At 47.0% G+C, this 27,911-nt stretch overlaps 1 protein-coding gene across 1 annotated transcript in view; it reads left to right on the plus strand.

Moving 5' to 3' along the window:
- The window catches only part of LRP5 (LDL receptor related protein 5), a 103,641-nt gene that overhangs the window by 27,549 nt on the left and 48,181 nt on the right, over positions 1 to 27,911 (plus strand). Inside the window, exons 3-5 of the mRNA XM_074274388.1 lie at positions 14,591 to 14,788; positions 16,136 to 16,332; positions 16,947 to 17,078. Of these exons, the coding sequence (XP_074130489.1) occupies positions 14,591 to 14,788; positions 16,136 to 16,332; positions 16,947 to 17,078 (527 nt within the window). The remainder of the gene's footprint in view (positions 1 to 14,590; positions 14,789 to 16,135; positions 16,333 to 16,946; positions 17,079 to 27,911) is intronic.

The raw sequence follows: 27,911 nt of genomic DNA on the forward strand, positions 1-27,911 counted from the left end.
CAGTGCGCAGAGTGCCAGGCTTGGTCCAAATCCAGCCCACGGCACTTATTCGCTGTGTGACCCTGGACGAGTCACTTAACCTGTCTGCCACAGTTTTGTCGTCTATAAAATGGGAATAACGTTAGTGTCTACTTCCCAGGCATTGCGAAGACCAAATGGCATAATAATCATAAAGTGCTCAGCGCAGAGTGAGCACCGTGTAAATGCTCCCTAATATCGTCAATATTCGCTCCATATGAGTGCTGGCGAGTGCTGGTGTGAGGCTGGGGAGATGTGGCTGTCCCCATTTTCCAGATGGGAAGCTCAGGTTCTGTTGAGGTGAGAATGAGTACCTGGATAGGAGAAATTCAAGTTCTTAAGCACCTACTGTGTGCCAAATTCAGATCCAGGTCCTCCCACTCACCTGTTTTTACCTGGCTCGGCCTCAGTTTTCTCAGCTGTCAGCTCAGGGAGTTGGACTCCCTACAAGCCTCTAAGGTTCATTTTTGCTCTGGGGACCCGGGGGTCTCTTCGCCTTAATGGGCCCATAATTAGAGGCAGTGTAGCATAGTGGGTGGGGTCCTGAGCCTGCCTCTGGCACTCCGCCAGAAATGGGGAGTCTATCAGTGCTCTGGGGCCCAAACAGAACACATCTAATCTCTTTTCTATGTAATTAGTCTTTCACATACGTGAAGCCTGCTAGCGTGTTCCCCTTCTTTTCTCCGAAGTTGACATCGCTGTATTTCTCCCCTAAATTGTCACTCTCATTTCTGGAGCAATTTACCCTCCACTTTATGTTGTGGGAGATCCACAGCCATTGTTTGGGTTTTCTGGGTAGTGTCAGGATTAAAGCAGCCAAACTGCCAGTAATGATCACTAGACATTAATATGGTAAAGAAGTTGAAAATTTCTCCTGAAATCCCAGTACTCCTAGTTAAAATTATGAAGTCCACAGCCTTCCCCTTATTCTTTTAAAATCATATCTGATGAGGGGACAGCTAGGTGGCGCAGTGGATAGAGCACCAGTCCTGAATTCAGGAGGACCCGAGTTCAAATCTGGTCTCAGACACTTAACACTTCCTAGCTGTGTGACCCTGGGCAAGTCACTTAACCCCAGCCTCAGGGGGAAAAAAAAAAAAAAAAAAAAAAGAAAAGAAAAAAAATCATACCTGATGTTTAAAAAGGCTCTGCATTTTCTTCAGGAGATAAAACTATTTTCTCAGGGAAATGAGTTTTTAGGGCTTCTTTTCATGAAATCTTACATAGGACTGCTTCCATTGACTGCTTTAAAAAATTGTGGTTTTTATTTTTACACGGTAATTTTTCTATCACCTTCCTTTCCTCCTCTCCCCATAACTTTTGTAGTAAAGAATGAAAAAGAAAAAGAGGAAAAAAGATTTCAGCAAAACCAATCGATACATCAACTTCCTGTCTTTGGCTATGTGCCGTTTCATACCCACAGTCCCCCACCTCTGTGGTGGAGAAGGGAGGGATGCGCCTTCTCTCAGCTAAGTTGGTTGTTTATTTGGAGATAGGAAGAGACAAGAATATAAGGGCTTTGTGGTAGCCACTTAAACATAGGATTCTCACCACTTGAACATCCTGGCGCTGCCTACTACAACGGTGTAATTTACTGGTTTCTGATGTGAGGGGAAGCACCATTTAGCTCACTACCCCTCAGGGCTCGTTTGGACCATTCTGCCTCCATTTGGCCCCATTAGGCATTCGGAGGGTGGGATGGGGGAGCAGGGTAACATTATTGAGGGGAAATGAGATGGCTTGAATCATTTCCTCTCTATTTGAGTTTTTCTAAACCAGACTACAAGTTGCTTCACCCCCAGGTAAATAAATGAAAATCCTCTAGACCTACATCATCTTTTTCTGTAGAAACAAAAAATTGTTAGAACTCTGTCAGAACAGCAGCTCTGAACATCTGTAAGTGGTAGTTATGTCCTGCTTGGAAGGCCCTCTTGGCTTATTTTTCTATTTGGGGAGTAGAGGCAATATCGCTTTTACATTTGCGTGGCGCATCATTGCCCTTGAATTTTGGACTAAGGACTCTTCTTTTCAAGTTGTTTGGGGTTAATTTTTCAAACATGAGTCATGGACTTCTGAAGTTTGTCGTCTCCAAGGTTCCCTTTGCCGTGTTGATGGAAGGATTTGTACCTCTGAGGTCTGAGAAATTTTATCTGGCTTTACTTGGCGGTAACTTCAATCCTCCTAGCGCTGGCGCCGTGGGGGAAGGAGCCTTTGACTTCAAATCCTGGTGCTGTTTTTTGAACTATTTCTGCTCTTTGAAAAGAGGCCGTTGAGATTTGGGGGATAATGGAAATGCTTTGAAAAAATGTTTGATTCTCCCTTTTATCTAAAATCTGCTGAACATGGATTCAAATCATGTCAGGAACTGGGTTGGTGCAGTGAAAAGAATATGGGATTTGGGGTCAGAGACAGGATCTGGGTTCAAATTGTAGCTGTCTCTATGACTTCTGATATTGGACAGGTCTCTTGCTTTTGGGCAAATACAATTCTCAGCTGGAAAAGGAAGGGATTGGGCAAGATGGTGTTCAAGGACCTTTCCCCTCTTGATGGATGATCCCAGCATCTGAATTTGGTAGAGACCATTGAGAATCCAATTGGACCCAAGACCATCAAGCCCATGTCTAAGCAGGTAGCCCCCTCCACTGATAAATAAACCACAGCTAATGAGAATTCTCCATGACTGAATGAGTCTTTAACCACTTATTGAAGGGATCTGAGAATGCAGCATGGTTCAGCTGGTCAGAATGCCCTCTCCAGGACATCCTTGTAGGGGAAGGAAGCGTGACTTCTGCCATTTTCATGTTAATAGATGGGAAACTGAGTAATTGAAGTCAGGGATCCAGGCACAGTCACAGGCTATGGAAAGATCCTTTTCCTTTGGCACTTGCTAGGTGCACTCACAACACTTTCTCAGCATCATTGCTCCTACAGGAGACATAGGGCCTTGGGACCACCCGTCCCGACCTGCAGATCTCTGCCCCTGCCTCAGATCTGGGCACAGGGTGCCCCCTCAGCCCCTCGGGCCCATACAGAACTTCTCTGCATCACGGTCTGAGTTTTAGCAGTGTCTCAAGCCCCCGGGGCCTGTGAGCTCAGCTAGAGAAGGGGCTGTGTCTCAGCCCAGGCTGGCCCCTTTCCCCTGGGTCTGCTCCAGAGCTTTGTACCTAGTAGGCATTTAATAAATCTCTGCTCCCTTTTCCAGAAGGCGGGGTGTGGTCCGCAGAGCCAGCTGTCCGCAGGAGGGGGGGCTCCTCCGTGGGCCTCCCCTGTTCTGGGCCTGGGGTGGGGGCAGGGAAACGGCCTTCTCCCCATGTTAGAGAATCCCTGAGAACTTATTAAAATGGGAAAGTGGTCTTTTGCTATTAAGTCTTCATACACATGGAGAACTTTCCGAGCCCTCTGCCAAAGCAAATACATCAGAGCTGTGTTGCTGTTATGTTTCCCCGTCCCTTCCCGAGAGCCAGGAAGAGCTCAGGCCTGCTGTGGATGAGGCTGTCCCTGGGGCAGGAGGAGATTTCATGGCAGAAATCCCCCCCCCTTTTTTGGAAGCGATAAAGAGACTCCTCTTCCCTGTCCCTTCTGGCCCTTGGCTTCACCCACAGCCTTGGACCATTGTCCGTGAGTTTTTGGGGCCGTCTGGATGGCAAGGTTTGTGCTGGAAGGCCCCGGTGAGAGCGAAAACTCGCTCCGATTTCAGAAATCTAGTCCTGACCCAAGTCAGTTTCCTTTCTCTGGCAGTTTCCTTCCCCTCTGCATGCTTGCTGCTGTTATGAGCAGATCCTAGAGATAGAAGTGGAATTCCCTTTGAGATTACCCATGCAGTCTTCCCATTTTCCAGATTTACTGAGCCCCAGAAGTAATGGGACATGCCCAGGAGAGGGGCAATGGCTTAAAATGAGCTACTGATGCTTCTCATGTGGGCATCCCTTTCTCCTGCTCCCTGAATCGGAGCTTGTTGTCCATTAGCAAATAATTTGCTGAGATCCAGGGGGGCTCAGGGCTGTAAAGAAGCATGATTTCAGCCTTCCTGCAGCTTGGAGCCTCCTTATGCGTTATAGTAAATGATCCGGGGTAATCTGCGCCTGTTGAATGGTGAAATCAGTAACTGGGCCCTGACTCTGGGGAGGAAGCCAACTGTGTGGCCTGGGAGGGGCGATCACAAGATCAGATATTTAGAAGTGGAAGGAAGCTTTTGTTGTTGTTTAGTTGGATCTGACTCTTTATGACCTTATTTGGGGTTTTCTTGCTAAAGATATTAGAATGGGTTGTCATTTGCTTCTCCAGCTAATTTTACAGATGAGGAAACTGAGGCAAATGGAGTAAGGTGATTTGTCCAGAATCACCCAGGTAATATGGGTCTGAGGTTGGATTCAACTATGGGCAAGCATGCTCGCCACTGTACCACCTAGTTGTCTTAGAAGAGACTTTTATGATCATTTAACCCAACTTTTTCAATTCATTTATTTTTTTCTTTTCTTTTAAAACAATAATAGCTTTTAATTTTTCAAAATCCATGCAAAGCTAGTTTTCAACTTTCATCTTGAAAAATCTTGTGTTCCAAATTTTTCTTTCTCCCTTCCCCCCCCCCAATCCCCTAGACAGCAAATAATCCAATATAGGTTAAACATGTGCAATTCTTCTAAACCCAATTTCACAATTATCGTGCTGCACAAGAAAAAAGCTCAAAAAGAGAAAAAAATGAGAAAGAAAAAACAAGCAAACAACAAAAAGGTGAAAATACTATGTTCTGATAAATATTCAGTCTGACTGAATATTTATTCTCTCTTTGGGTACAGATGGCTTTCTCCACAAGGTTACTGGAATTGTCCTGAATTGCCTCATTGTTGAAAAGAGATCATTGTGCAAGGCAACAAGATTATGTGATGATATCTGGTTCTGCTCATTTCATTCAGCATCAGTTCTTGTCAGTCTCTCCAGATCCCTTTGACATCATCCTGCTGATCGTTCATCCTGCTGATCTTTTCTTATAGAACAATAATATTCCATTATATTCATATACCATCACTTACTCAGCCATTCTCCAACTGATGAGTATTTACTCATTTTCCACCTCCTTGATACTGCAAAAAGGGCTGCTACAAACATTTTTGCATATGTGGGTCCCTTTCCCTTTTTTATGATCTCTTTGGGATGCAGATGCAGATGAGACACTGATGGATCAGAGGGAGGCACAGCTTGATAGCCCTTTGGACATTGTTCCAAATTGCTCTCCAGAATGGTTGGATCATTTCAGAAGTCCACCAACAATATATCAGTTGCATCAATATCAATGTCCCAGTTTTCCCACATTTCCCTCTAACATTTGTCTTTTTCTGTCATCTTAGCCAGTCTGAGAAATGTAAAGTGGTACCTCAGAGTTGCATTTGATTTAGAGCATTTTTTCATATGACTAGAAATGACTTTAATTTCTTCATCTGAAAATTGTCTGTTCATCTCCTTTGACCATTTATCCATTAAGGAATAGCTTGTATTTTTATAAATTTAAGTCAATTCTCTATATATTTTAGAAATGAGTTCTTTGTCAGAAACACAGGATGTAAATTCTTTCCTCCCAGTTTTCTGTTTTCCTTCTACTCTTGGCTGCATTGATTTTGTTTGTGTAAAACCCTTTTAATTTAATATTATCAAAACTATCCATTTTGCATTTCATAATGTTCTCTAGTTCTTCTTTGGCCATAAATTCCTTTCTTTTCCTTTAATTTGCTTATAGTATTACTCTTTATGTCTAAATTATGAACCCATTTCAACCTTATCTTAGTATAGAGTGTTATGTCAGTGCCTACTTTCCAGTTTTCCCAGCAATTGTGTCAATAGCAAGTTCTTATCCCAGGAGTGGGAGTCTTTGGGTTTATCAAACAATAGATTATTATAATCATTGACTATTGTGTTTTGTGACTCTGTTCTACTGATCCACTGCTCTATTTCTTAGCCAGTACCAAATGGTTTTGATAACCATTGTCTTTTATAATATAGTTTTAGGTCTGGTACAGCTATATCACCTTAATTCGCATTTTTTCCATTAATTCCCTTGGAAATCTTGATCTTTTGATCAAAATGCAGATTTTCTAGATGTTCGTTTATATTTAACAATATGCTTGATACATTTTATTTTTATACTGCAGACCTTTCTGAAAATATATCCCCCTCTCCACAATCTATCCAGAGGATATCTCTCTAATATTTAAAAAAAAAAGTCTAACTAAGCCATGAAATTCACTCACCTTTCTAACTTGGGAAGATGGCCATCAGCCACTGGGAATTCCCTCACTTCCTTGTCATTCCCTCCTGCTCACCAGTGTAGACATACTCAGGCAAATAAGTTTGAAAAATAGCAAAGCTATTATTGTTTTAAAAGCTGCATATACTTTGTTAGCTGCTCTCTGGGATCATTCATTAGAGAATGGGCCCTTTGAAGGCTTTTTTTTCTGACCTATATTATTGTCCTATTGTATTATATTATGTTATGCACATTTTTCTTGGTTCTGTTTATTTCTCTCTGAATCAGCTTATGCAGCTCTTTCCATGATTCCCTGGTTTCCTCAAAGTCATCCTTCCTTAATTTTACAGGTAAAGAAACTGAGGCACAGAGATCTTAGGCCCCTTGCCCTGTCATTCTCTCCCACTCACCAGGAGAGTGCTTCCCATGGATTTGTGGATTTGCTTCCAGACCTCTTCAATAAAGCAAACATTGCAATAAAGCAAGCCGTGTGATTTTACGGCTTCTTGGTACACATAAAAGTTATGTTTATACCATGCTGTAGTCTGTTCAGCGTGTGGTGGTCTTATATAAAAAAAATAATGTACGTACCTGAATTAAAAATACTTTATTGCTAAAAACGCTAACCGTCATCTGGTCCTTCAGCAAGTCACCATTTTTTTTTTTTAACTGGAGGAGGCTCTGGATGCTAGCTGCTGAGGGTGGCGGTTGCTGAAGGCTGTGGCAATTTCTTAAAATAAGACAACAATGAAACTTGCCACACCCAGTGACTTCCTAAGAGCTTTTTCTGCAGCTGGAGATGCTATTTGATCGCACAATAGGACTTCTTTCCCAATTGCAGTCAGCCCTCTGAAACACTAGCACTGCTTTGTCAACTAAATGTATGTAATGTTCTTCAATATTGTGTCTCAGGGCATGGAAGGCCTGAGGAGGGAGAGAGATGGGGAACAGTCTGCTCTAAGCATCTCTACCACTACTATGTCAACTCAATGTATATAATGTTCCTCAATATTGTTGTGTCTCAGGGAATAGAGGGCCTGAAGAGGGAGAGAGATGGGGAACACTCTGCTCCAAGCATCAGAATACATTATTAAGTTCACCACCTTAAATGGTCATGGTGTACGGCGCCCCTAAACAGGTACAATAGTAATGTTGGAGATCCCCGATCGCCATCACAGATATGGTAGTAGTGAAAACATTTGAAATATTGTGAGAATCAGCAAATGGACGCAGACCCGCCACTATGGGGAAAATAGCACTGCCGGGCCTGTTCAATGCAGGCTGCCACAAAATCTGCAACATGCAATAAAATGAGGTGTTTGTTCATTTATAAAATGGAGACACTAGCACCTACCTCACAGGGTTGGCGAGAGCTTAACCAAGGTGTGAGGCACTTTGTCTGCCCTGGGATCAGCATTATTTTAAGGGAATTGTGGGTTTGGAGATAGAAGTTGAGTGTTCCGAGCTGTGTCCCCAGCGTGGTTCCCTTTGGCTTCGCTCATTTTTAGGGCCCGAGGTTTTAGAAAGGACTGCTGAGCTGGAGCGGGACCAGAGAAGGTCACTTCAGCCTGGGGAAGAGCCTGACTTTCACCCCATATATATGAGCATCGTTGTGGGACGTGGCTTCTTAGCTGGGGGAAGAGAAGGCTCAGACGGGGAGCAAGGCCTGAGATCTGTCTTCAGGCTGTATAGAAGAGGACTTTTATTTTTTCTGCTTGGTCCCGAGAGCAGAATTAAGAACAGTGGGGCGGAAGTGGCAAGAAGCTTGATGTCAGGAAACACTTTCCAACAATGGAAAGCATCCTTCTGGGGCAGGTCTGCTCCCCATGGACCAGCCCGGAGGTCCTCCCTGCTCAGGGACAGCTTACCTCAGCCCTCACCGGTTCTGCAATTCTGCGCTGATTGGAGAGCGTGACGGCCCTGAGTAGAGACAGCTGCGTATAGAATGCGCCTCAGTGGCTGCTTCTGATATTGCGACTGATCCTCTCGGGGGTTGAGACAGACTGGGTCCTCGTTCTGCTTCAGTTTCCTTATCTGTGAAGTGACCTCCCTGAGTGGAGGGAGCGTGCCTTTTGTCACTGAAGCCATAGGGCGCATTTACACGCACACGTGCACACACTCAGTCATTTACATGCACATATTTGCACATTTATTGTATATGTGTACGTATTCACACACATTTACTTGTACAGTGTACATAGTTACACATTTAGTTGTACACATGTACATATTTGCACATTTATTTGTACACATGTACATATTCACACACATTTACTTGTACACATGTACATATTTATACATTTAGTTGTACACATGCACATATTTACACATTTACTTGTACACATGTACATATTTGCACATTTATTTGTACACGTGTACAGTCACACATATTTACTTGTACACATGTACATATTTATACATTTAGTTGTACACATGCACATATTTACACATTTACTTGTACACAGTATATACTTACAGTTTGCTTGTACACCGTACATGTTTACACATTTACTTGTACAATGCACATACTTATACATTTGTACATGTGTACATACTTACTCATTTAATTGTACCATCTACATACTTACACGTTTTCTTGTACACATGAACATATTTACCCATGTATTTGTACGTGTGCACATATTTGCACATTTGCTCACACATATGTACATGTTTACAAATTAAATACAAGTAGCTTAAGGGAAACCATTTTTTCTTGGGGTCTCTCCTGATTCCTGGCTGAAGGCAGATGCTCTCCAATATGAGTACCCCCCCCCAGCAACCCCCGCAGCCCTTGGAGCTTCAGGAAGGCTTTGAAGGCTGCTGGGCTCCCCCTCCACCTCCCTGTTCTGTGGCAGGCTGGAAAGCGAGGGGGGCAGGTGGGGTCTTTCCCCAAGTTGTGCGGAGGACCGGCTGGTATGAAAAGGGCCGGATTTCCATCAGCCAGCTCCGCCCCCGGGGCTGAAAGGCTCTGGAGGCCTCCCCTGGGCCAGAGTTCATTTTGCACACTCTTCCCCAGCCACGGTCTGGAGCCGGGCCAGGGCCTGGCTTGGTCCTGAGCTGGGCTGCTGGTGCTCCCAGGTTCAAACCAACAACAGGATGAAACCCAAGCCTCTCCTCCCAACCCAAAATGTCAAGGCCCCAAAATAGCTCCAGACCTGGGCAGTGCCCGAAGGGCCGGCCTGCGACCTTCCTCCCTGCCATCGCCTGGGCTGGCCCACTCTGCCGGGCAGACGGGTTCCCCAAGTGCGCTCCTGCCCGCTTCTGGGGCTCCCACGAAGGGAACCCACGGGCTTCTGTTATGCAACAGGGCTCAAGGACATGTGACTCACATTGGAGCCAGAGTCCGGAGCTCGCGTTTTTCTGGTCTTGGACTCAGCTGGAGTGTTCCCGTCCTGGAACCCAGATGGGGCCCCCCGGCTTCCCGGCCGGTCTTCTTGGGGAAGAGAAGCAGGCTGATGGGTGCTCCCCTTTATTCTAGCAGCCCCCCCAGGGAGGGGGAGGAGCAGAGCCTCCACTTTGGGCACCCCACTCTCTAGCCCCCCTTTATCCCAATAGCCCTTGTATGAAGGAGGAGCAGTCTCCATTTTGGAGACATCTTACTCTCTGTCCCCATTTATCTGCACAGACCCACCTGAGCGGGGGAGGAGCAGACACCCCACTCTCTAGCCCTGCTTGCGGCCTCCACTTTGCAGCTCAGAGCAGGAGGGCCCTCCAAAGCCTCATTTGGGAGATTTTGGGAGATTTGGGAGGAAACGAGCTCAGAGGGGGCAGGGGCTGGCCTGGGCTCACACAGCTCCAAAGTGGAAGAAGTTTCTTTTGGACCCAGATTTTCTGCCTGGAAGTCCTACACTTCCCAGTGACCTGGCCTGCCCCTCCTTGCCGGGCACAGCCCGGGGACCTCGGGGATGCCCAGGGAGACATCTATCTCCCCCCCAAAGCATGGACGAGGACTTAGGGAGCACCATATGGGTCAGGTGTGCTGCTACATGCACAGACCCATCCCCGTGCACAGGGAATTCACAGTCCAAGGGCAGGTGGGCACATGTTTGAGGCTCCCTGCCCTCCCTGGGCAGCCCATACCACTTTGGGCTGCCTCATTATGAGCAAGTTCTTCGTTGGCTCCAGTCTCAGGGGGTAAGCAGAACAGTCTAGTCCCTTTCTGGGGAGGCCCCAAGGACAGTAGGAAGAGCTCTGGCTCTGGACCTCAGTTCCTTCCTCTGTAAAATGAGGGCAAGGGGGCAGCTAGGTGGTGCTGTTGTGGATATAACACTAGCCCGAAGTCAGGAGGACCTGAGTTCAAATCTGGCCTCAGATGCTTAACACTTCCTGGCTGTGTGACCCTGGGCAAGTCACCTAACCCCAAATGCCTCAGCAAAAAGAAAAAATGAGGGGGCAAGGTCCCTTCCAAACCCTAATCTTTACTCTCTCTGGGCCTCAGTTTCCCCATTTGTCAGATGAAGGGGCTTGACTAGATGGCTTTGAGGTCCCTTCCAGCTGTCATTCAGCCCAAGGCTGGAAGCCTGAATTCAAATCCAGTGATGGCAGGTACCAGCCGTGGGACTCTGGGGGTCTGTGAGGTTCCAGTACAATAGTGCTTGTAAGACACATAGCCCAGGGCTTGGCTCAGTGCTGGCGCTGGGTTATTTTTCAGGCATGACCCTGATTTTCTTAACAAAAATCCTGGAGGGGTCTGCCATTTCCTTCTCATTTCACAGATGAAGAAACTGAGGCAAACAGTTACATGATCTTCCCGGGGTCACACAGCAAGGAAGGGTCTGAGACTGGATTTGAACTTGGGAGGATGAGCCTTCCTGACTCCAGGCCGGGCACCTGTGCCACCTAGCTACCCACCTGGCACATAGTAGGCGTCTAATAAATGCTTATCACCTCATCCCTCCCTCCCTCAGTCTGCAATCGTGGTTCCTCTCCTGGAGGAAAGCAGTCACTTTATTTTGGATGTGTCGCGTTCCCTAGGTCCCAGCAACCTCCCTGACGTCAGGGACTGACTTTGCCATCTTTGCATCTGCAGTGCCAGAACACAGAAGCTGCTCAATAAATGCTTATTTATCATGTATCTGGGAGAGAAGCCCCACTCCTCCACCCTCCCAGTCCCCTTCCTCATGGCCCCTCTCCTCCCCTCCCCATCCTCATATTGTTGATGGGGCCTCTCTCTTCACACTACTATTAGGGCCCAGCCTAGTCCAGACCCTCATCTGGTCTCTCCTGGACTGTTCTAGCAGCCTCCTGTTTGGTTTCGCCCTGCAGGCTCCCTTCTGTCCTCAATTCAGCTGCTGAGACTTTCCCTAAAGCTCCCCACTAGATCACACCACTCCCCTGCTCAAGAAGCTTCAATGGTTCCCTCTCGCCTTGAAGACAAAATACCGGTTTCTGGTTTGGGCACAGAAAACCCTTCCCCCTCTGGCTGGATCTCCAGCACTCCCCTTTATGTCTCTTTGTTCCTTATATGGGACTTTCCTCCTTCTTCTATTAACCCAGGACCTGGCACACAGTAGGTACTTAATAAGTGTGTTTTTTTTTTTTTTTTTTTTTTTTTTTTTTTTTTTTTTGAGGCTGGGGTTAAGTGACTTGCCTAGGGTCACACAGCTAGGATGTGTTAAGTGTCTGAGCCTAGATTTGAACTCGGGTCCTCCTGAATTTAAGGCTGGTGCTCCATCCACTGCACCACCTAGCTGCCCCCTTAATAAGCGTTGATTGATGAGTTGATTTTCTGTGACTTTACAAGGTGCAACCAAACCGTCGCCCCAATTCCTTGGAATTGCCTTCTCCTCTCCTTTAAGATAATTCCAATATCACATCTTTCAAAATTCACTCCTTGAATTCCCTCGTTGTCAATCCCCCCCCCCAACTCCTTTGAGTTTCCTTTTTCTAATTTCCATATCGCCCATTTTTGCTGTGTGTGTAAGCTCCCTGTGGGAAGGACTGGCTTCTTTGTACCTGGCACACAGTAAGTACTTTAAAAACATTTGTTAGTAGATTGTGCTCATCACCAATGACCCTACTTTGTGCATGGGCCCTGACCGTGGTTCTGACGGGCCCTGACCATGGTACTGATCCTCCCCTCAGCCAGGGTCATCTCGAGTCTTCAATCCCGGCTTCCTGGTGGGAAGATCCCCATGTGAGGATGAGAAAACTGGCTGTGTTATCTCAGCTCACCTTTCTCTCATCCCAGGTCACAAAGCTCTCTGCCCCCAAAGTCTCACTCACTGCTCCAAACACCCTTTGGGGGGGCACATTATGCAAATCTCATCTCTGGAGGAGAAATGACTTCCCCAGAGTCATACAACTAGTAATCCAGGTAGTGCTCCTAAAAGCAGAAGGGAAGGTGGGAAGATTTGAAATGAAAGAGTCATGGATCAGGTATTTTTATTTCTCCCTGTGTAAGAAAACCCCTACCCCCTCACTGTTTGCCTGGAGGAATATTGCAATAATCGGTAAGTCAATCAATTACCAAACATCTGCTGAGAATTTTCTGTGTGCCAGGTGCCATGCTACAAATGTAGAACAAGAGATTCAAAGGCAAAGGAAAAATATCACCTTCCCCTTAGGAGCTCACCTTCATAGGAAGCCTCTCCACCTCTGCCATGAGCCCATGGGGTGGGGAAAGTCCCAGTTGGGCTTTAACAGTTTGGGATTGAAATTCAATTCCAGTTGATCAATGATGGACAGAAACAACTATACCCAGAGAAGGAACACTGGGAATTGAATATAAACTATTAGCACTACTGTCTATCTACCCAGGTGACTTATACCTTTGGAATCCAATTCTTACTGTGCAACAAGAAAATTGGATTTACTCACATATATTGTATCTAGGTTATACTGTAACACATGTAAAATGTATGGGATTACCTGCCATCGGGGGGAGGGAGTAGAGGGAGGGAGGGGAAATTTTGGAAAAATGAATACAAGGGATAATGTAAAAAAAAATTACTCATGCATATATACTGTCAAAAAATTATAATTATAAAATTAATAAAAAAAAAAAAAACAGTTTGGGATTGAGAAGAGCAAAGCAGGGTAGTCATGGGATGACCACGGTGGCGTGTTACCCGATTTACCGAATTACCAGCATCCAAAAGTTGCAGTCAATTAAGAAGAAATAAAGGATTTTACTGGAAACTATTTGACCCAACCAATAAGATGACTTAAACAAAGGAATATTTACAAGAATCTGAAGCATCCAAATTAACAGAAAAAGAAATAGGAAATTAAAATTATTACATTTCAAAGGAAGAAATAGAAATATCTGCATAAATAGATCGATACTAAAATTTTCTTTTAAAAAAGGAATAAAGGGACCTTTCATGAAAATGATAAGTAGTACTCATAGTTACTATATATAATGAACATAAATTAGAGTCCTTTCCAGTAAAATCTGGGATAAAATAAAGCTAGCTATTCATTGCCACCTCTTCACTTTATTTATTTCCTGTATATCCTGAGTGTAGCCTGTTTGTAAACATCTACTTGCATGTGGTCTCCCCAACCAGATTAGTAAACTCTTTGAGGTCAGGCACTATCTGTTGATTTTTTTTTCTATCTCCAGTGCTTGGCATAGTGCTTAGCATGTAGTAGGCACTTACTTAATGCTTATTGACTGATCACTGGCTTTGAAAGACTTGCGAGCTTTCATGACTGCAATGAACAACTACAGTTCCATAGCACAAGTCATCATGCCTCTGGATGGAGATAATCCACTCTGGGTGCAGACTATTCTTTTATTGCTGGGGTGATTTGGGGTTAAGTGACTTGCCCAGAGTCACACAGCCAGGAAGTGTTAAGTGTCTGAGACCAGATTTGAACTCAGGTCCTCTTGACTTCAGGGCTAACAATTCTTTTTAAAAATGGCCAATGTAGCAAGTTGTTTTGCTTCACTATACATATTTGTAACTAGGGATTTTTCTTCCACTTGGGGAGAAGGGAAAGGGAGAGAGAAAATGCTTGTTAGTTAAAAAAAAATAAAATAAAAAACAAGATGATGTAATGGATAAAGTATCAGCCCTGAAAAATAAAAATAAAACAAGAAGGTCGGATGGCAAGACTTGCTCTGTGATCTTGGGACATTCTAACTCCAGGAGGACATTCTCTCCACAGTATTTTCCCACAGGAGGATGACCATTTCTCTGGGGTTTCAGTGTTGACTCTAATTTTTTAAAGAGTGGATGAGATACTGCCCAGGGTCCCTTGGGGTTCTAATTCTGTGACCCTTAAAATGGAATTTGAACGACCCTAAAACATTGAAAGTCTCGTCACTGACATTCTGTGAGTCTCTGGTGATTCCATAGTGACTGCGTGTTACTCTCCCTCCAGGTATATGTACTGGACAGACTGGGGGGAAACCCCTCGCATTGAACGTGCAGGGATGGACAGCAGCACAAGGAAAATCATCGTCGACTCCGACATTTACTGGCCCAATGGCCTCACTATCGACCTCGAGGAGCAGAAGCTGTACTGGGCAGATGCAAAGCTGAGTTTCATCCATCGAGCCAACCTGGATGGCTCCTTCCGGTAGGTCAGAGGGCTCCTGTCAATTATTTGGGGAGAATAAGAGCAGCCCAAAGATGGTAGCCTGAGATCTAGCATCAGCATCAAGAAGACCCGGTTCTGACACTGTCAGGACAGCCCTAGGCAAGGCACTTAATGTCTCCCAGACTCAGTTTCCAAATTTCTCCAGGGTCTCTTGGCTCTGGGTCTGTGGTCCTGGAAGCTCTATCTTCAGGTACTGGGAGCCTTGTTCTTCTTGGCTCTAGAGCCAAGAACTAGGATCTCTGGGCACAATCTGAAAAGGGAGAAAGTTCATTTGAGGCCAGAAAACCTTTCTCACAAGGAAAGGGATTCACAAGTGCAACGGGCTGCTTTGACGAGCCCTAAGTTCCTCTTTGAGCAAGAGATTATTGGCCACTGGTCAGGGGTGTCTAAGAGCGGATTCCTGTTGGAGTTGGTCTCGTGTCTCTGCCATCTTTTCAGTTTGGAGATTCACTGATGTGCCGGAGGAAACCAAAGTTCTGTCTCCCGTGTTCCTAGTTTCACTAATTTCTGTATTTTATATAACATTATATTAATACATACATATATATACATATACCTACACATACTTTTTTTTTTTTAAATTGAGGCAATCTGGGTTAAGTGACTTGCCCAGGGTCACACAGCTAGGAAGTGTTAAGTGTCTGAGGTTAGATTTGAACTCAGGTCCTCCTGACTTCCCAGCTGGTGCTCTATCCACTGTGCAACCTAGCTGCCCATTATAATATATATCTTGAAGTAAGAAGAAAACATAAGTCTAAGCTTAGACAATATCTTAGACTGCTAGTTCTTTCCTGAAGGATAGAAATCAGAGAGTGAGGAGGTGATCTGAGGCCTTGTTTGCATTTCAGTTTTATATAATATTTTGATATTTCAATTGAAGAAAATATATTTCAATCATTGAAGAAAATTATATCCTAGTATATTATAATCTATATACTCACTACTGTCAGTAAGCACTACTAATAATGGGATTGGTGATTTACATTCTGCAGATCTTGTAACCTTTGCAAGTGAGGAAACCAAGGTTTAGAGAAATTAATGTATTTGACCAGAGCCCCCCAGAAGGTATGGGCCAGAATTCCCAGCAGTCCTTGCGGCTGGCCCTTTGAGGAGATAGTCTGGGGCCTCCCTCAGGACCTCCCCTCACTCTTGCTGGCCGGTCTCTGTGGGAGCCATTGCTTGTCACTCTGTGGGCAGCCCTTGAGTGTGACACAGAAATGACAGGACTCCAGCGTGGCCCCAGAGGGACCGACTGGGGCCGCGGGGGGTGGGCGACGTCACCTCAGCTGGCCCAATGCTGACCGGTTCTTGTATTGGACCAATCAGGCAAAAAGTGGTGGAAGGCAGCTTGACGCACCCCTTTGCGCTGACCCTCTCGGGGGACACCCTGTACTGGACCGACTGGCAGACACGCTCCATTCATGCCTGCAATAAGAGAACTGGAGAAAAGAGGCGGGAAATCCTCGGCGCCCTTTACTCTCCCATGGATATCCAGGTGCTGAGCCAGGACCGGCAGCCCTACTGTGAGTAAGCCTTCTCTGGTACCGGCTGGGCTGAGTCTGCCCCAGGGTGGAGGAGGGGCACCTCCTGGGGGGGGGAGGGAGGAGGAGGAGCAGCTCCTGCAGGGAAGAGGAGGAGGAGGGTTACCTTCTGCAGGGCTGGGGGTGCTGTCTTCTCCCTGCAGGAAGGATGAAGGGCGCTTCCTCCCAGGATCCCGCTCTGCCTTGCATCAGGATGGGGCACAGGGCCACTTTTGGGGTGACACCCTCCGTGTCACAGGGACACAGTTAAGCTGGGGAGACTGGGCTGATCAGCTTTTGCTCAGCACAGAGGAGACATAAAGTGCTGAAGAACTCGCTGGCATCAGAGGCCAGTTTGGGCTTCAAACCGGTGGCAGGAGGAGCCAGAGTCATGGCGGCTCCCTTCCTGCTGAGTTGAATGGCTTCCAATGCACTTTCCTCCTAAACTCCTAGTGACTCCTCCAGTGAAAGTTTTATCCCCATTTTATGCCTGAGTAAACAGGGGTCCAGGAGGGGAAGGGGCTTCCTTGTGACCAGTGGCAGTGAGGTCCAGGCTTGCAGGAGGGAACGGTGATAAATAGTTACTGAGAGATTTCCAAACTTGTCCTTTCTCACAGTCCACACCCCCTGCGAAGAGGACAATGGCGGCTGCTCCCACCTGTGCCTGCTGTCCCCTCGAGAGCCTTTCTACACCTGCGCCTGCCCCACGGGCGTGCAGCTCGAGGACAACGGCAAGACCTGTAAAGCAGGTAAGAACGCATGCTTCCTCGGGGCGGCCGCTGAGCGAGGAGGACCCGCAGGCCCTGGCTCGTGGCAGACAACGCCGCAGCTCGTGGTTCTTAGCTCGTGGCCCTTGGTTTATGGCAGACATTGCTGCAGGCCCCGGCTCGTGGCAGACATCGCCGCAGCTCATGGTCTCGGCTTGTGGCCCTTGGTTCATGGCAGACATCGCCGCAGCTCATGGTCTCGGCTTGTGGCCCTTGGTTCATGGCAGACATCGCCGCAGCTCGTGGTTCTCAGCTCGTGGCCCTTGGTTCATGGTAGACATCGCTGCAGGCCCTGGCTCGTGGCAGACATTGCCGCAGCTCGTGGTTCTCAGCTCGTGGCCCTTGGTTCATGGCAGACATTGCTGCAGGCCCCGGCTCGTGGCAGACATCGCCACAGCTCGTGGTCTCGGCTTGTGGCCCTTGGTTCATGGCAGACATTGCTGCAGGCCCCAGCTCGTGGCGGACATCGCCGCAGCTCGTGGTCTTGGCTCGTGGCCCTTGGTTCATGGCAGACATCACCGCAGCTCGTGGTTCTCAGCTCGTGGCCCTTGGTTCATGGCAGACATTGCTGCAGGCCCTGGCTCGTGGCAGACATTGCCATGGCCTTGACCGCCAAGGGTGCCTGACAAAGTCACATAAAGTGGAAGGTTTGCAAGGCGAGCGATGCTTTTCCTTTTTTGGTATCAGAAACTTCTTCTGTAGGAGGCGTTTTGTTTCCAGGATCGACTTTCTTTGTAAAAGTTGATTTCAATTGTCTTCAAATCGAATCCATTTTGGTCCCCAGAGAACCAGCCATTCTGTTACCCATCCACCAAGTCTGCGTGCTGCGCTCTGTGCCCATGGGCCCCCACCTCAGCAAAGGGATGGAGGGAGGTGTTTTCTGAGAGCTTTTTTGTGGCTCATAACTAAGATCATCACGCTCTCAGAGGGCTCATGTGGGCGACCTCACGGCACCGGGTGCGCCTGTCTAGAAGTAGCTCAGAATGGCAGATGCTCCTGTCCAGAGCAAGGGGTAGATGGGAGGCAGGGAGGCCGCTTGTTGGGAAGGCCAGGAGGCTGCATCTTCCTGCAGACAACTTCCTGCTGCTTATTTCCTGGAAGGCCCCAACCCCTGGACCTCCTTTCCTCTTCTCTAAAACTATCTGGTCGGATGAGGAGGGTCTTAGGATCCACGAGCCGAGGACCTGTTCTTCCCTATCTGTGACTGGCCCGTGCCCGCTGTTTCCAGGAGTTTCATTTGACTTCTCCCTTTTTTAAGGCAGCAGAGGAGATCTGGGTGTGAGTCCTGACTTTGGTAATACCCTAGCTACGCATTTCTTTTAAATTTTAATTACTCTATTTTAAAACAACTTTTGATGTCACTTTTTTGCATTGCCCCAAATTTCCCTTTTGTCTCCCCCCTTCTCCCTCCCAATGAGTTTCTCTGTTAACAAAGAATTTTATTAAAAAGAGAAAGAAAATGAGAACATTCAACAAAGCTGATTGAAATATTGAAACAGTCGGACCATGTACGCGGCTTTCTCCCTCTGTGTGGGTCGTTTAGCCTCTTTCTGGCCTCAGTTTCTTTGTCTGTAAAATGGAGGCATTGTAGTCACAGGCCTTTGTGAGTCTTGAAGGTTCTAGCAGTGATCCCCTTACCCACCCAAGGGTCTTTTGGTCAGACGCGTAAGCCTTTGTCCAATTGCTCCAACTCTTTGTGGCCCCCTCTAGGGTTTTCTGGGCAGAGACTGGCCTGATCTTTCCTTCTCCAGCTCATCTTACAGATAGGGAAACTGAGGCAAACACAAGGGTCACACAGCTAGGGACTGTCTGAGGCTGGATTTGAACTCCACCCATTGCAGTGCCTCCTAGAGGCCCATCTGCCATACTAAGAGCAATACTAACAACAATTTTCATAAGAGCCGGGAATTACAGGAACTTTAAAGTGTGCATGACGCAATATAAGTATTGTCTCATTTTATCCACACAACCCCATAGGAGAGCTGCTGCTCATATCCCCATTTTACAGATTGAGAAACTGAGGCAGACAGAGGTTTAGTGATTGTGAAAAGCAGTTGGTAACAGTTGGTCAATGGCTGAGGCCTGAGGGCAGCCTCCTTACCAGGATGTCACCCCCAGGGACATCCCTTCTTCCCCCCAGTGATGTCCCCTACCCCAGTCTGAGCTGAAAGTTGCCCAGTCTCTGAAGTGTGGCCGTGGCAGAGCCTCCTGGGGCTCCAGTGTCTGTGAGTGTGCGTGTGTGTGTGTGTGTGTGTGTGTGTGTGTGTGTGTGTGCATGTGTGTGTGTGTGTGTGTGTGTGTGCGCATTTTATTTTTGTGGGGCTAGAGCGATGAAGCCGCAGGATGTGGCGCGGGCCCGCGGCTGGAGCCACTGGCCTGAGATCGTGTCTGGATCAGGGCGATTGGGGGCGTGAGACTTTCTTGAGCAGCCCTTGAAATGCTTCCTTCCAGAAATGCGCCGGCCCCTCCCCACAGCTGCAGACCTCCAGGCTGGGGACAAAGCGGGGAGCCTGGCCTCCGGCAGCCGGACCCTGACTTCCCACAGTCCCTCTTCCCTCCAAAGCTGCTCCAGAAGTGGCGGCGTGTGGGTGACCTGGGAAACCGCCCATTTGTGCCAATTGTGGGGCCCTCTGGGGTCCCCCGAACACTCAGAGTGGTCCCCGGCATTGGGCAGCAACAGGGAGACATTCTGGGGGCTCCATTCTGGGAGGCCTGAGTAGCGGCTGAGTTCTTGTATTGGGGTTTTGATTGTCTGGATTTGGGATCATCCTTGGATGATGATGGACACACTTTTCCTCCATTTCAACAAAAATACAGTTTCATCCAAACAGGCGAGGTTAATGAGCTGGTTGTTGTTAGCCAAGAAGGCCCGGGCTCCTTCACGTGGTCGCTTTGTGGCTCATCCTTCTCAGTAGATAATTTTCCAACATTCACCCTTGCAAAACCTCGTGTTCCAAATTTCTCTCCCTCCCCTCGATGGCAAGTAATCCACGCCTGGCCATTCCACTTCGGGGTCTCTCAGGCCCACCTGCCTCAAGGGGACAGGTGAGAGCCCCCATCTCCCCAGCAAAAAGGGCCGAGCCTCCGCTCCCCCCAGGCCTGGGCTTTCTCAGGAAGCACTTTCCCTTTGGCATAGAAGCCCCGTCCTTCCCCTCACAGCCGAGAAAGACATTTCCACAAACCGCTCTTGTGCCGGCCTGCCCAGGGCCCCCACGAGCGCCCTTTGTGCGGCCATTTCCAAGGGCCCGGCGCGGCAGACAGTAGGAATGGGCGGCCGAGGGCATTCAGCTTGCTGTGAAAATAAATTGGATTGCGGCTTTCTTTGCACCCAGCCCGTACCTTTCCATTGTGGGCCCAGACACTCTGTCTAGGGCTTTCTGTCAAAGGGAGAAAAAAGCCTGGGAAGAAACAAAAGGGATGGAACAAGGCCTGCGGTTTTACATGAGAATGTGGCCTTTTGGGCCACTTTGATAAAACCCTTTTCCCAAGCTCCTTCCTTGGCTGGCCTGGCTACGTTCAGCCCAAGCATTTCTCCCTCTCTCATTAATTAACTTGTTGGGATCAGAGCAGCCGAGGGGGCCTTCCTTTGTCCCCCCTTTGCCGAACCCGGACTAGTAGAAGTCGTGGCCGATGAAAGGATTCACTTTAGGAAAATGAGCGCATTTCCTATGGTTTGGGGCCCTTCCATCCCGAGCTCGGGCCCGGCTTTGACGGGGCTTCCGAGGCAGACTCTCTGGAGTCTGTTCCAAGATGTTTACAAGTGTACAAGAGGGACAGTTCCGGGGTGCGAGGAGGGGCCCGTGCACAGAACCCCGGGTTCGAGACCAGCCCCTGACACATTTGGGTGCTCTTGGGAGGCTCTGTAAGACTCAAGGCTCTGCTAATAAACTAGCAAGTGGGGAGCCGTGTCCCTGGACCAGCCAAAATAAACACAAACCAAGTGTGTTCTCCATTTCATGGCTGGGTGGAGTCCTCAGAGTCTGTTTCTGGGAGAATTTGTGAAATTCAACTTTTTTTTTTTTTTTTTTGGAAAGACAACTGGATTTAAGGGCCTTAGTCACGTTCACACAGAAGGTCAGGGTTAAGAGTCCGAAGTCTGACCTCAGGGCCGCCACTCTAGCCATCTAGCTGCCCCTGAAATTTAACTTTGGAACTGCAGTTCCTGCCTCTCTGTCACTGACAAAAAGGCATCAGAAGTTGGCTGGGATTTGCAGGGAGCTCCTCTGCTCAGTAAGGGTTCATGGCTCCCTATTCCCTCGGGGGTCACATGCAGACAGCTTCCCTTTTAGCACAAGCTGACTGCCACTGTATCCCACAGTGCACTGGCCAGTCCAGCTGGGCTTCTGCTCGCACTGTCCCCCCTAACCTGCAGGGCCCCCTTCTTCCCTTGCTAGAAGAGCTACTTTCTTTAGAACTCAGCAGGGGTCCCCCTTTCCAGGCCTGACCCCATCCTCCCTTAGCCTTGAATTTATTATATATTTTGCGTGTCCTCATATGTGTGTGTTTCCCCCATTATAGAGTTGAGGGCAGGAAGGGTTTGGTTTTTCACTCGTTATTTATCACTCCTAAAGGAGTGCTTAACACATAGTAGAAATATTTGCTGATGGAGTGGGGGGAAGAACTAGGGACCACGACATGTGCCAAGCCCGCCTGGCCTTTGGGGGGCAGTGGATGATGCAAGGACCAGAGAGGAGGCCACATTCCCCTGGCACACCCTCCCTGCTTTGTCCCTATCATCTTCCCTCTTGCACTTGGTCCTACTCCTGCGGTCCACACTTCTATTGTCCTGGAGAATTCTGGTTCGCAAACAGCAAGATCTTCAGGGCCAGATCTTGGGTCCTGTTCTCCCCAACCTGAGCCTTGGGAGCAACGAGAATGATTTTGCACAAGGAGCTCAGGAAAATGACTTTGAAAGCTGCAGATCCCTGAGTAATCAAGAATGGCTCTAGGAGAAGACAAAGTTGGGAGTGTTGGGATGGGGAAGACAGAGGGAAGTTCAGCAGGAGCCATGGTAAGAGAGAGAGAGAGAGAGAGAGAGAGAGAGAGAGAGAGAGAGAGAGAGAGAGAGAGAGAGAGAGAGAGAGAGAGAGAGAGAGACAGAGAGACAGAGACAGAGAGAGAGACAGAGAGAGACAGAGACACAGAGAGAGACAGAGAGAGACAGACAGAGAGACAGAGAGAGAAAGAGAGAGAGAGACAGAGAGAGACAGAGAGAGAGACAGAGAGAGACAGAGAGAGAGACAGAGAGACAGAGAGAGACAGAGACAGAGAGAGAAAGAGAGAGACAGAGAGACAGACAGAGAGAGACACAGAGAGAGAGAGAGAGAGAAAGAGAGAGACAGAGAGAGAGACAGAGACACAGAGAGAAAGAGACAGAGAGAGACAGAGAGAGACAGAGAGACAGAGAGAGACAGAGAGAGACAGAGAGAGAGAGAGAGAGATGAAGAGAATATATTTGTGGGCAGTGATAGAGATGCGAGAAATCAGCCACAAGGCAGGAGAACTTCCACAAGACCTGAGCAAATTCAGAGGAGAAAACCAAAAGAAATTCAGAGTGGGGGTGCCAGATTTGGTCACCCCCTTATTAAATTTAAAATGCTCTCCTCCAAAAACCAAATAGTCAAAAAACGGTAACAGATGTATCCAGTTTCATTTGTAATTTTGGGTTTTTTTTCTGAGTGTGTTAAAATGTTTATGCTTGTTCATGGCTATTTTCATAACAGTTTTTAAAAAAAGGAAATGAGAGGGAAAGCATGACCCTGAGTTTGGAGGAGATGCTTCTCCACCCCCAAAGTATGAAAAATAAAGCCATAAGATTATAGATTAACAGCTGGGAGAAGCCTTGCCAGTTACCTTACAGTCATTTTATACTGAGGTCCACAGAGATTGAGTTAGTGGTCCAAGGTTGCATAGATAGTAAATGTCAAAGGTGGGATCTGAGTGTGAAACACTCCAAATACCCAAAAGAAGAGAGTTTGATCCTAGAGGCAGTAGGGAGCCATTGGAGGTTCTAGAGCAACTAGCCACATTGGAGCTTGAGGAATATCCCTTTGACCACTGAGTGGAGAAGGTAGAGATGAGACAAAAACGCCAAGCAGAAGGCTTTCTCAGTGTTCCAAAGGGGGAAATCTCTCTCTTGCTTCCCATCATTGGGTCTTGGAGACCAGTTCTTTGAACCCACAGCAGTCACCAAGCTCAATCCTGAAATGGACAACACAGGGAACTGCAGCAAAGCTCCTCTGTGAATGTCTTCATTTGCCTTATTTGTCTGGACCAGGTGCCTTGGGCTCTTAGAGCCCCTCTTGTCATCTCTTCCACTCTTTTCCTTTTACCATCCTGTTGTCCTCAAACTGTCCTTTTCATCTCGTAGTTTCGAACAGCTGTCCCACCATCAAGCAATCCTAGTGCTTTCCTTCTGTTGATCATCTCCTATTTGCTCTATTCCTATCTTGTTTGTATATAGTTTTTTTCCCTTGTTGTTTCCCCCATTAGACTGGAGACAGCCTTTTGCCTTCTTTTGTATCCCCAATGATTAACAACATGCCTGGAACACAGTAGGTGCTTAATAATGCTACTTGACAGACTGCCCAATTCTTTTCTTTCCCTTGCCTATGAATAAAAAAACCAAATTACTTTTCTATTTTGTTAGCCTCATTTACTATTCTTCCTGTTGCTCTTTTTACCTGACTTTGTCGCTTTTGCATTTATTCTATTTCCTGCCTACCTTTTTTTTTTTGTTTGTTTGTTTGTTTGTTTTTTTGTCCGTGTAATTTAAAATCTGAGGAGAGTTTACTTTCAGCATCCCTGCCTTTCTCATTGGTAGCTGTCTCACCTGAATGTGATTCTTGACTTTTCCCAGCCCTTTTGAACCCTTTTAACTTGTTGAATCTTCATCCAACTCAGGAAACATTTATGAATCGCTTTTTGCGTACAAAGCACTGTATTGAGCAAGAATTAAGACTGAGGTTTATCTGTGAGTTCTTTTCAGTTGTGAGACCAATTTGTAGATATTCGATGAGAAAAGTAATGATAGATAGAGCCAAATGGAGGCTTGTGAAGAGTGAGGAGCACTGTTGATGCTCTCACCATTTTGGAGCAAAGAAATTGTTACAATGGAATGGAATCTTTTCTAATCCCTTATTTTAAGGAGAAGGAAATAGAGACATTAGGAGGAAAAGTGATTGATCCAGAGTCACTCAGCAAATTATTGGCAGATTTGGGACCTCAGCTGGGGCTTTCTGAGGCCCAGGTCTGTGCTTTTTCCTCTATATCCTTCATCAAGGTAGCAAAAGGTAGAGAACTTTTTAAAAAATCACTTCTCCTTGAATTTAGAGTTGCCCTTTTGGGTAGTAGAGTTATCTTTCTATTTATAATTTTCTTCGTTTAATAAAAACAATTGGCTTTAAAAAATGTAAAAAAAAAACCAAAACAAAAAACAATTGGCTTTCATTTCTTGATAATAGTATTTCTGGGCAGCAGGGAAGCCCTTTGTTGGGTAACTGGAAGAGATGAGTGTGACTGGATTTTTCTATTTATATCCACATTTAAGCTGTCCAACCTTTTGGTGTTTTATTTTTGTAGACATGTGTTGGAGCATTAAAGCTAATTTTGTAATTACCCTTAACACCATTGTCTCTAGGTAACTATAATATATGGGCAGAGGCAGCCTATGAACTCTTGTTCAATGAGTTCTCAATGAGATCTGTTTAAAGATTCCAAACTCTGGGCACAATGGATGCAATCTCTTCTGTGGGAAAAGTTGCAGTGGCAGCCAGTGGTGACCCGGCCATAGTTCTTGCCCACTAGGACCATACTTCTCATGGCTTTGGGTCCCTCTTAAGAGTCTACTTTTCTTTTGCTGAACTTCCCAACTCCTGGACATCTCCTGGAGCCTTGTTTTTGTTTCCGTCTCTTCTGAGAATTATTGGAATTGTTCTAATACCCAGGGATGCCATATTTCCCTAAACTTTTCCTCACCTTTTCCTTTTTTTTTTTCTTCCATTGGTGATTTCTAATAGAGCTGGGTTGCAATGCCCACTCATTACCAGTAGGTGCCCCCCCTCTGATTCATCCTTTGCCCCAGATTTTTTATTTTTATTTATTTTTTATTATATTTTTTAGCTCAAACTTTTAGGTTATATAAAAAGAAATAAATTTCCCACTTTATCCAAGAGGAAAGTTCTGACTATGGCATATTGAGTTTATTTAGAACAAGAGATAGCTGGGGTAGTGCTTCTTTTTATAGATCCCAGCCATGCTGTATGGGCATTTTCCCATGGCACTAAAACCCAGACTTGGGCTTTTTCTGAACTGGAAAACGAAGATCACAAGTTTCTCTTGTACCCAGCCTTCGGCCTCAGGGCCCACCACACTTGGGACAGGTTTCCGAGCCAGGATGGCTGCCTCCTGCCTCCTGCCTCCTTTGCCTTCTGTTTTCCTTGTTAGAGAGCCCAGAACATTTATTAGCACATCTTGGCTTCGTTTTTCCACATTTTTCCAATTAGGGGGAAGAGCCTAGAAGCGGTGGGGAGTGAGTGGGCGTTGATGCTCACGTCATTATTCCACAGTAAGAAATCCTGCTCTCCTAAGAAAGCCTTGCTCCCTGGGGTTCCGGCCTTGCTCCCTGGGGTTCCGGCCTTGCCCCCGGCCTTGCCCCCTGGGGTTTTGGTCTTGCCGGAGCTGGCATCCCAAGGCCTTTTCATGTTCCCGAGGACTGCAGTCGGCTCTCTGTGTCATTGTTTATGGCGCTTGGCCACCTTATTAAATAGTATTTAGTCCTCCTTGTTCTGGGGATGTTTGTGTAACAAACTCAGAAACTAGCACTCAGAGAGTGCTCACTCTTACCCCCTCCGGCTCCTGGGGCTAGAGGAGGCTGCCAGGATCTTTGTCCTCCCTCCTCATGGGGTTGCAGATGGTCCTCCATCTGGGCCTGTCCTGGAGGAGGTGATGTGCCCGTCCCTTGGCCGGGAAGGGTGGCTCCTGTGCTGCAAAGCTAAAGCTCAACAACTTCCCAAAGACTTTACCTCCTCCGTAGGTGCTCCCCGGGGACAAAGAGCAGCCAGAAATTGGGGACCGTGGCTCACAGAGTGGGGAGGGAGCTCCATGGGTAAACCACGGCTCTCTCCGGTTTCCTTCTCGTTCACAGCTGACTTGCAACTGGGACTCGACTTTCAAAGTCCCTTTCTGAAGCGGCTTAGCCAAGGTAGGGGTGCCCTGGGCCCCATGGGTTTCAGCCGGGTGAATAAATCGGAGCATTTGTTTCCATATTAGAGCTGTCTTGTCCCTTATCATGTTAAGTAGGGCAAAGGGAAAAGAAAGGAGGACCTTGTTGTCTGGAGGGCCGGCGGCCGGGCTCACAGCTGTGATTGGCGTTAATTTGGCAGAGCCAATGCAGCTGCTATTTTCAGCTGGGAAGCGTGAATTTTTAATAGCTCAGAGACTAAACAACACAATCCGTCCCAGGCAGGGCAGTCCCAGGAAAATCTGACAGAGTCCGGAGGGGAGTCTCGAAGGCGGGTTCTGGCTCTCCCGAGCAAGGGGCCTTCTTGGAAGGTTCTGAAAAAGAAAGACCTTGGCGGCTGGGGTGGAAATAGTCATGACAGCTCACATCTGGAGAGCGCAACACAGAACGGGAACCTCACGTAAACTTTGGGGACTGGGGGCGACATCTGTTATTGTCACCATTTCACAGACGAACAAACTGAGATCCAGAGAAAAATGACTACTCCAAGATCATATAGCTTATCATGACGGAAATGAGACTTGAACCCAGGCTCTCCTGATTCCAGATTCCAATCCCCCACCCCAAAGGACCGGGATGAACTCTGCTCCCCAGGTCGGCTTCTTCTGATCTCAACAGAGTCTTCCATTTCAGTCCTGTCAGTCACTCTGTGATCCCATTTGGGTTTGTTTGTTTGTTTTTCACAAAGATATGGAAGTGGTTTGCCATTTCCCTCTCCAGTTCATTTTATAGATGTGGAAGCTGAAGCAAGCAGGATATAATGACACGCCCCGGGTCACGCGGCTCAGAAATGTCTGAGGCTGGATTTGAACTCCTGGACTCCAGGCGTGGCACTAGCTGAAACTCTCTGTGCCTCAGCTTCCTCATCTGTAAAATGGGGATAATTATAGTGCTTAGTTTGCAGGGGTGGGAATCAAATGAAGTATGGTGTGTAAAGCACACGGCCGACCCTAAACCCCAACCGGTCGGTCTCCAGTGATGATTTTGTGCGGTCGTTTTTATGACGACAGATGGAATAGCAGACAGATAATCGATGGAGGAGGGATGGATAAATTGATGAACAGATAAATATGTGACTGGATGGGTGGGTGAATAGATGGACAGATAAACAGACAAGTAGATAGATGGGTAGTTAAAGAGATGACCAGATAGATAAATGGGCAGATAGATGGATAGATAAATATATGAATGGATAGACAGATGAATAGATAAATAGATGGATGAGTGCATGGATAGATGGATGGATGGGTGTCTAGATAAATGAATAGATATGTGGATGGATAGATGGACAAATAGGTGAACAAGTATATGAATGGATGGACAGATAGCTAGCAATTGACCAGACGGATAAACAGGTAGATCGGTGGATAAATGACAGGGTGGCAGGTAGATTAATGGATGGATGAACGGATGAGTGGATAGATGAGTAGTTAGATGCTTCCTATGTATCAATCGCTGCCTTAAACATTGGGACTACAATTGAGCCCCCGAAGGCAGTGGCTTCCTGCAGAGGCCCACCTTCTCATTTCTCCGCTGAGGACGCCTGCTGAGCCCGAGTCCGAGAGTGTGCCTGG

This window comes from Sminthopsis crassicaudata, chromosome 6, assembly GCF_048593235.1.
Source record: "Sminthopsis crassicaudata isolate SCR6 chromosome 6, ASM4859323v1, whole genome shotgun sequence".
Taxonomy (NCBI): Eukaryota; Metazoa; Chordata; class Mammalia; order Dasyuromorphia; family Dasyuridae; genus Sminthopsis; species Sminthopsis crassicaudata.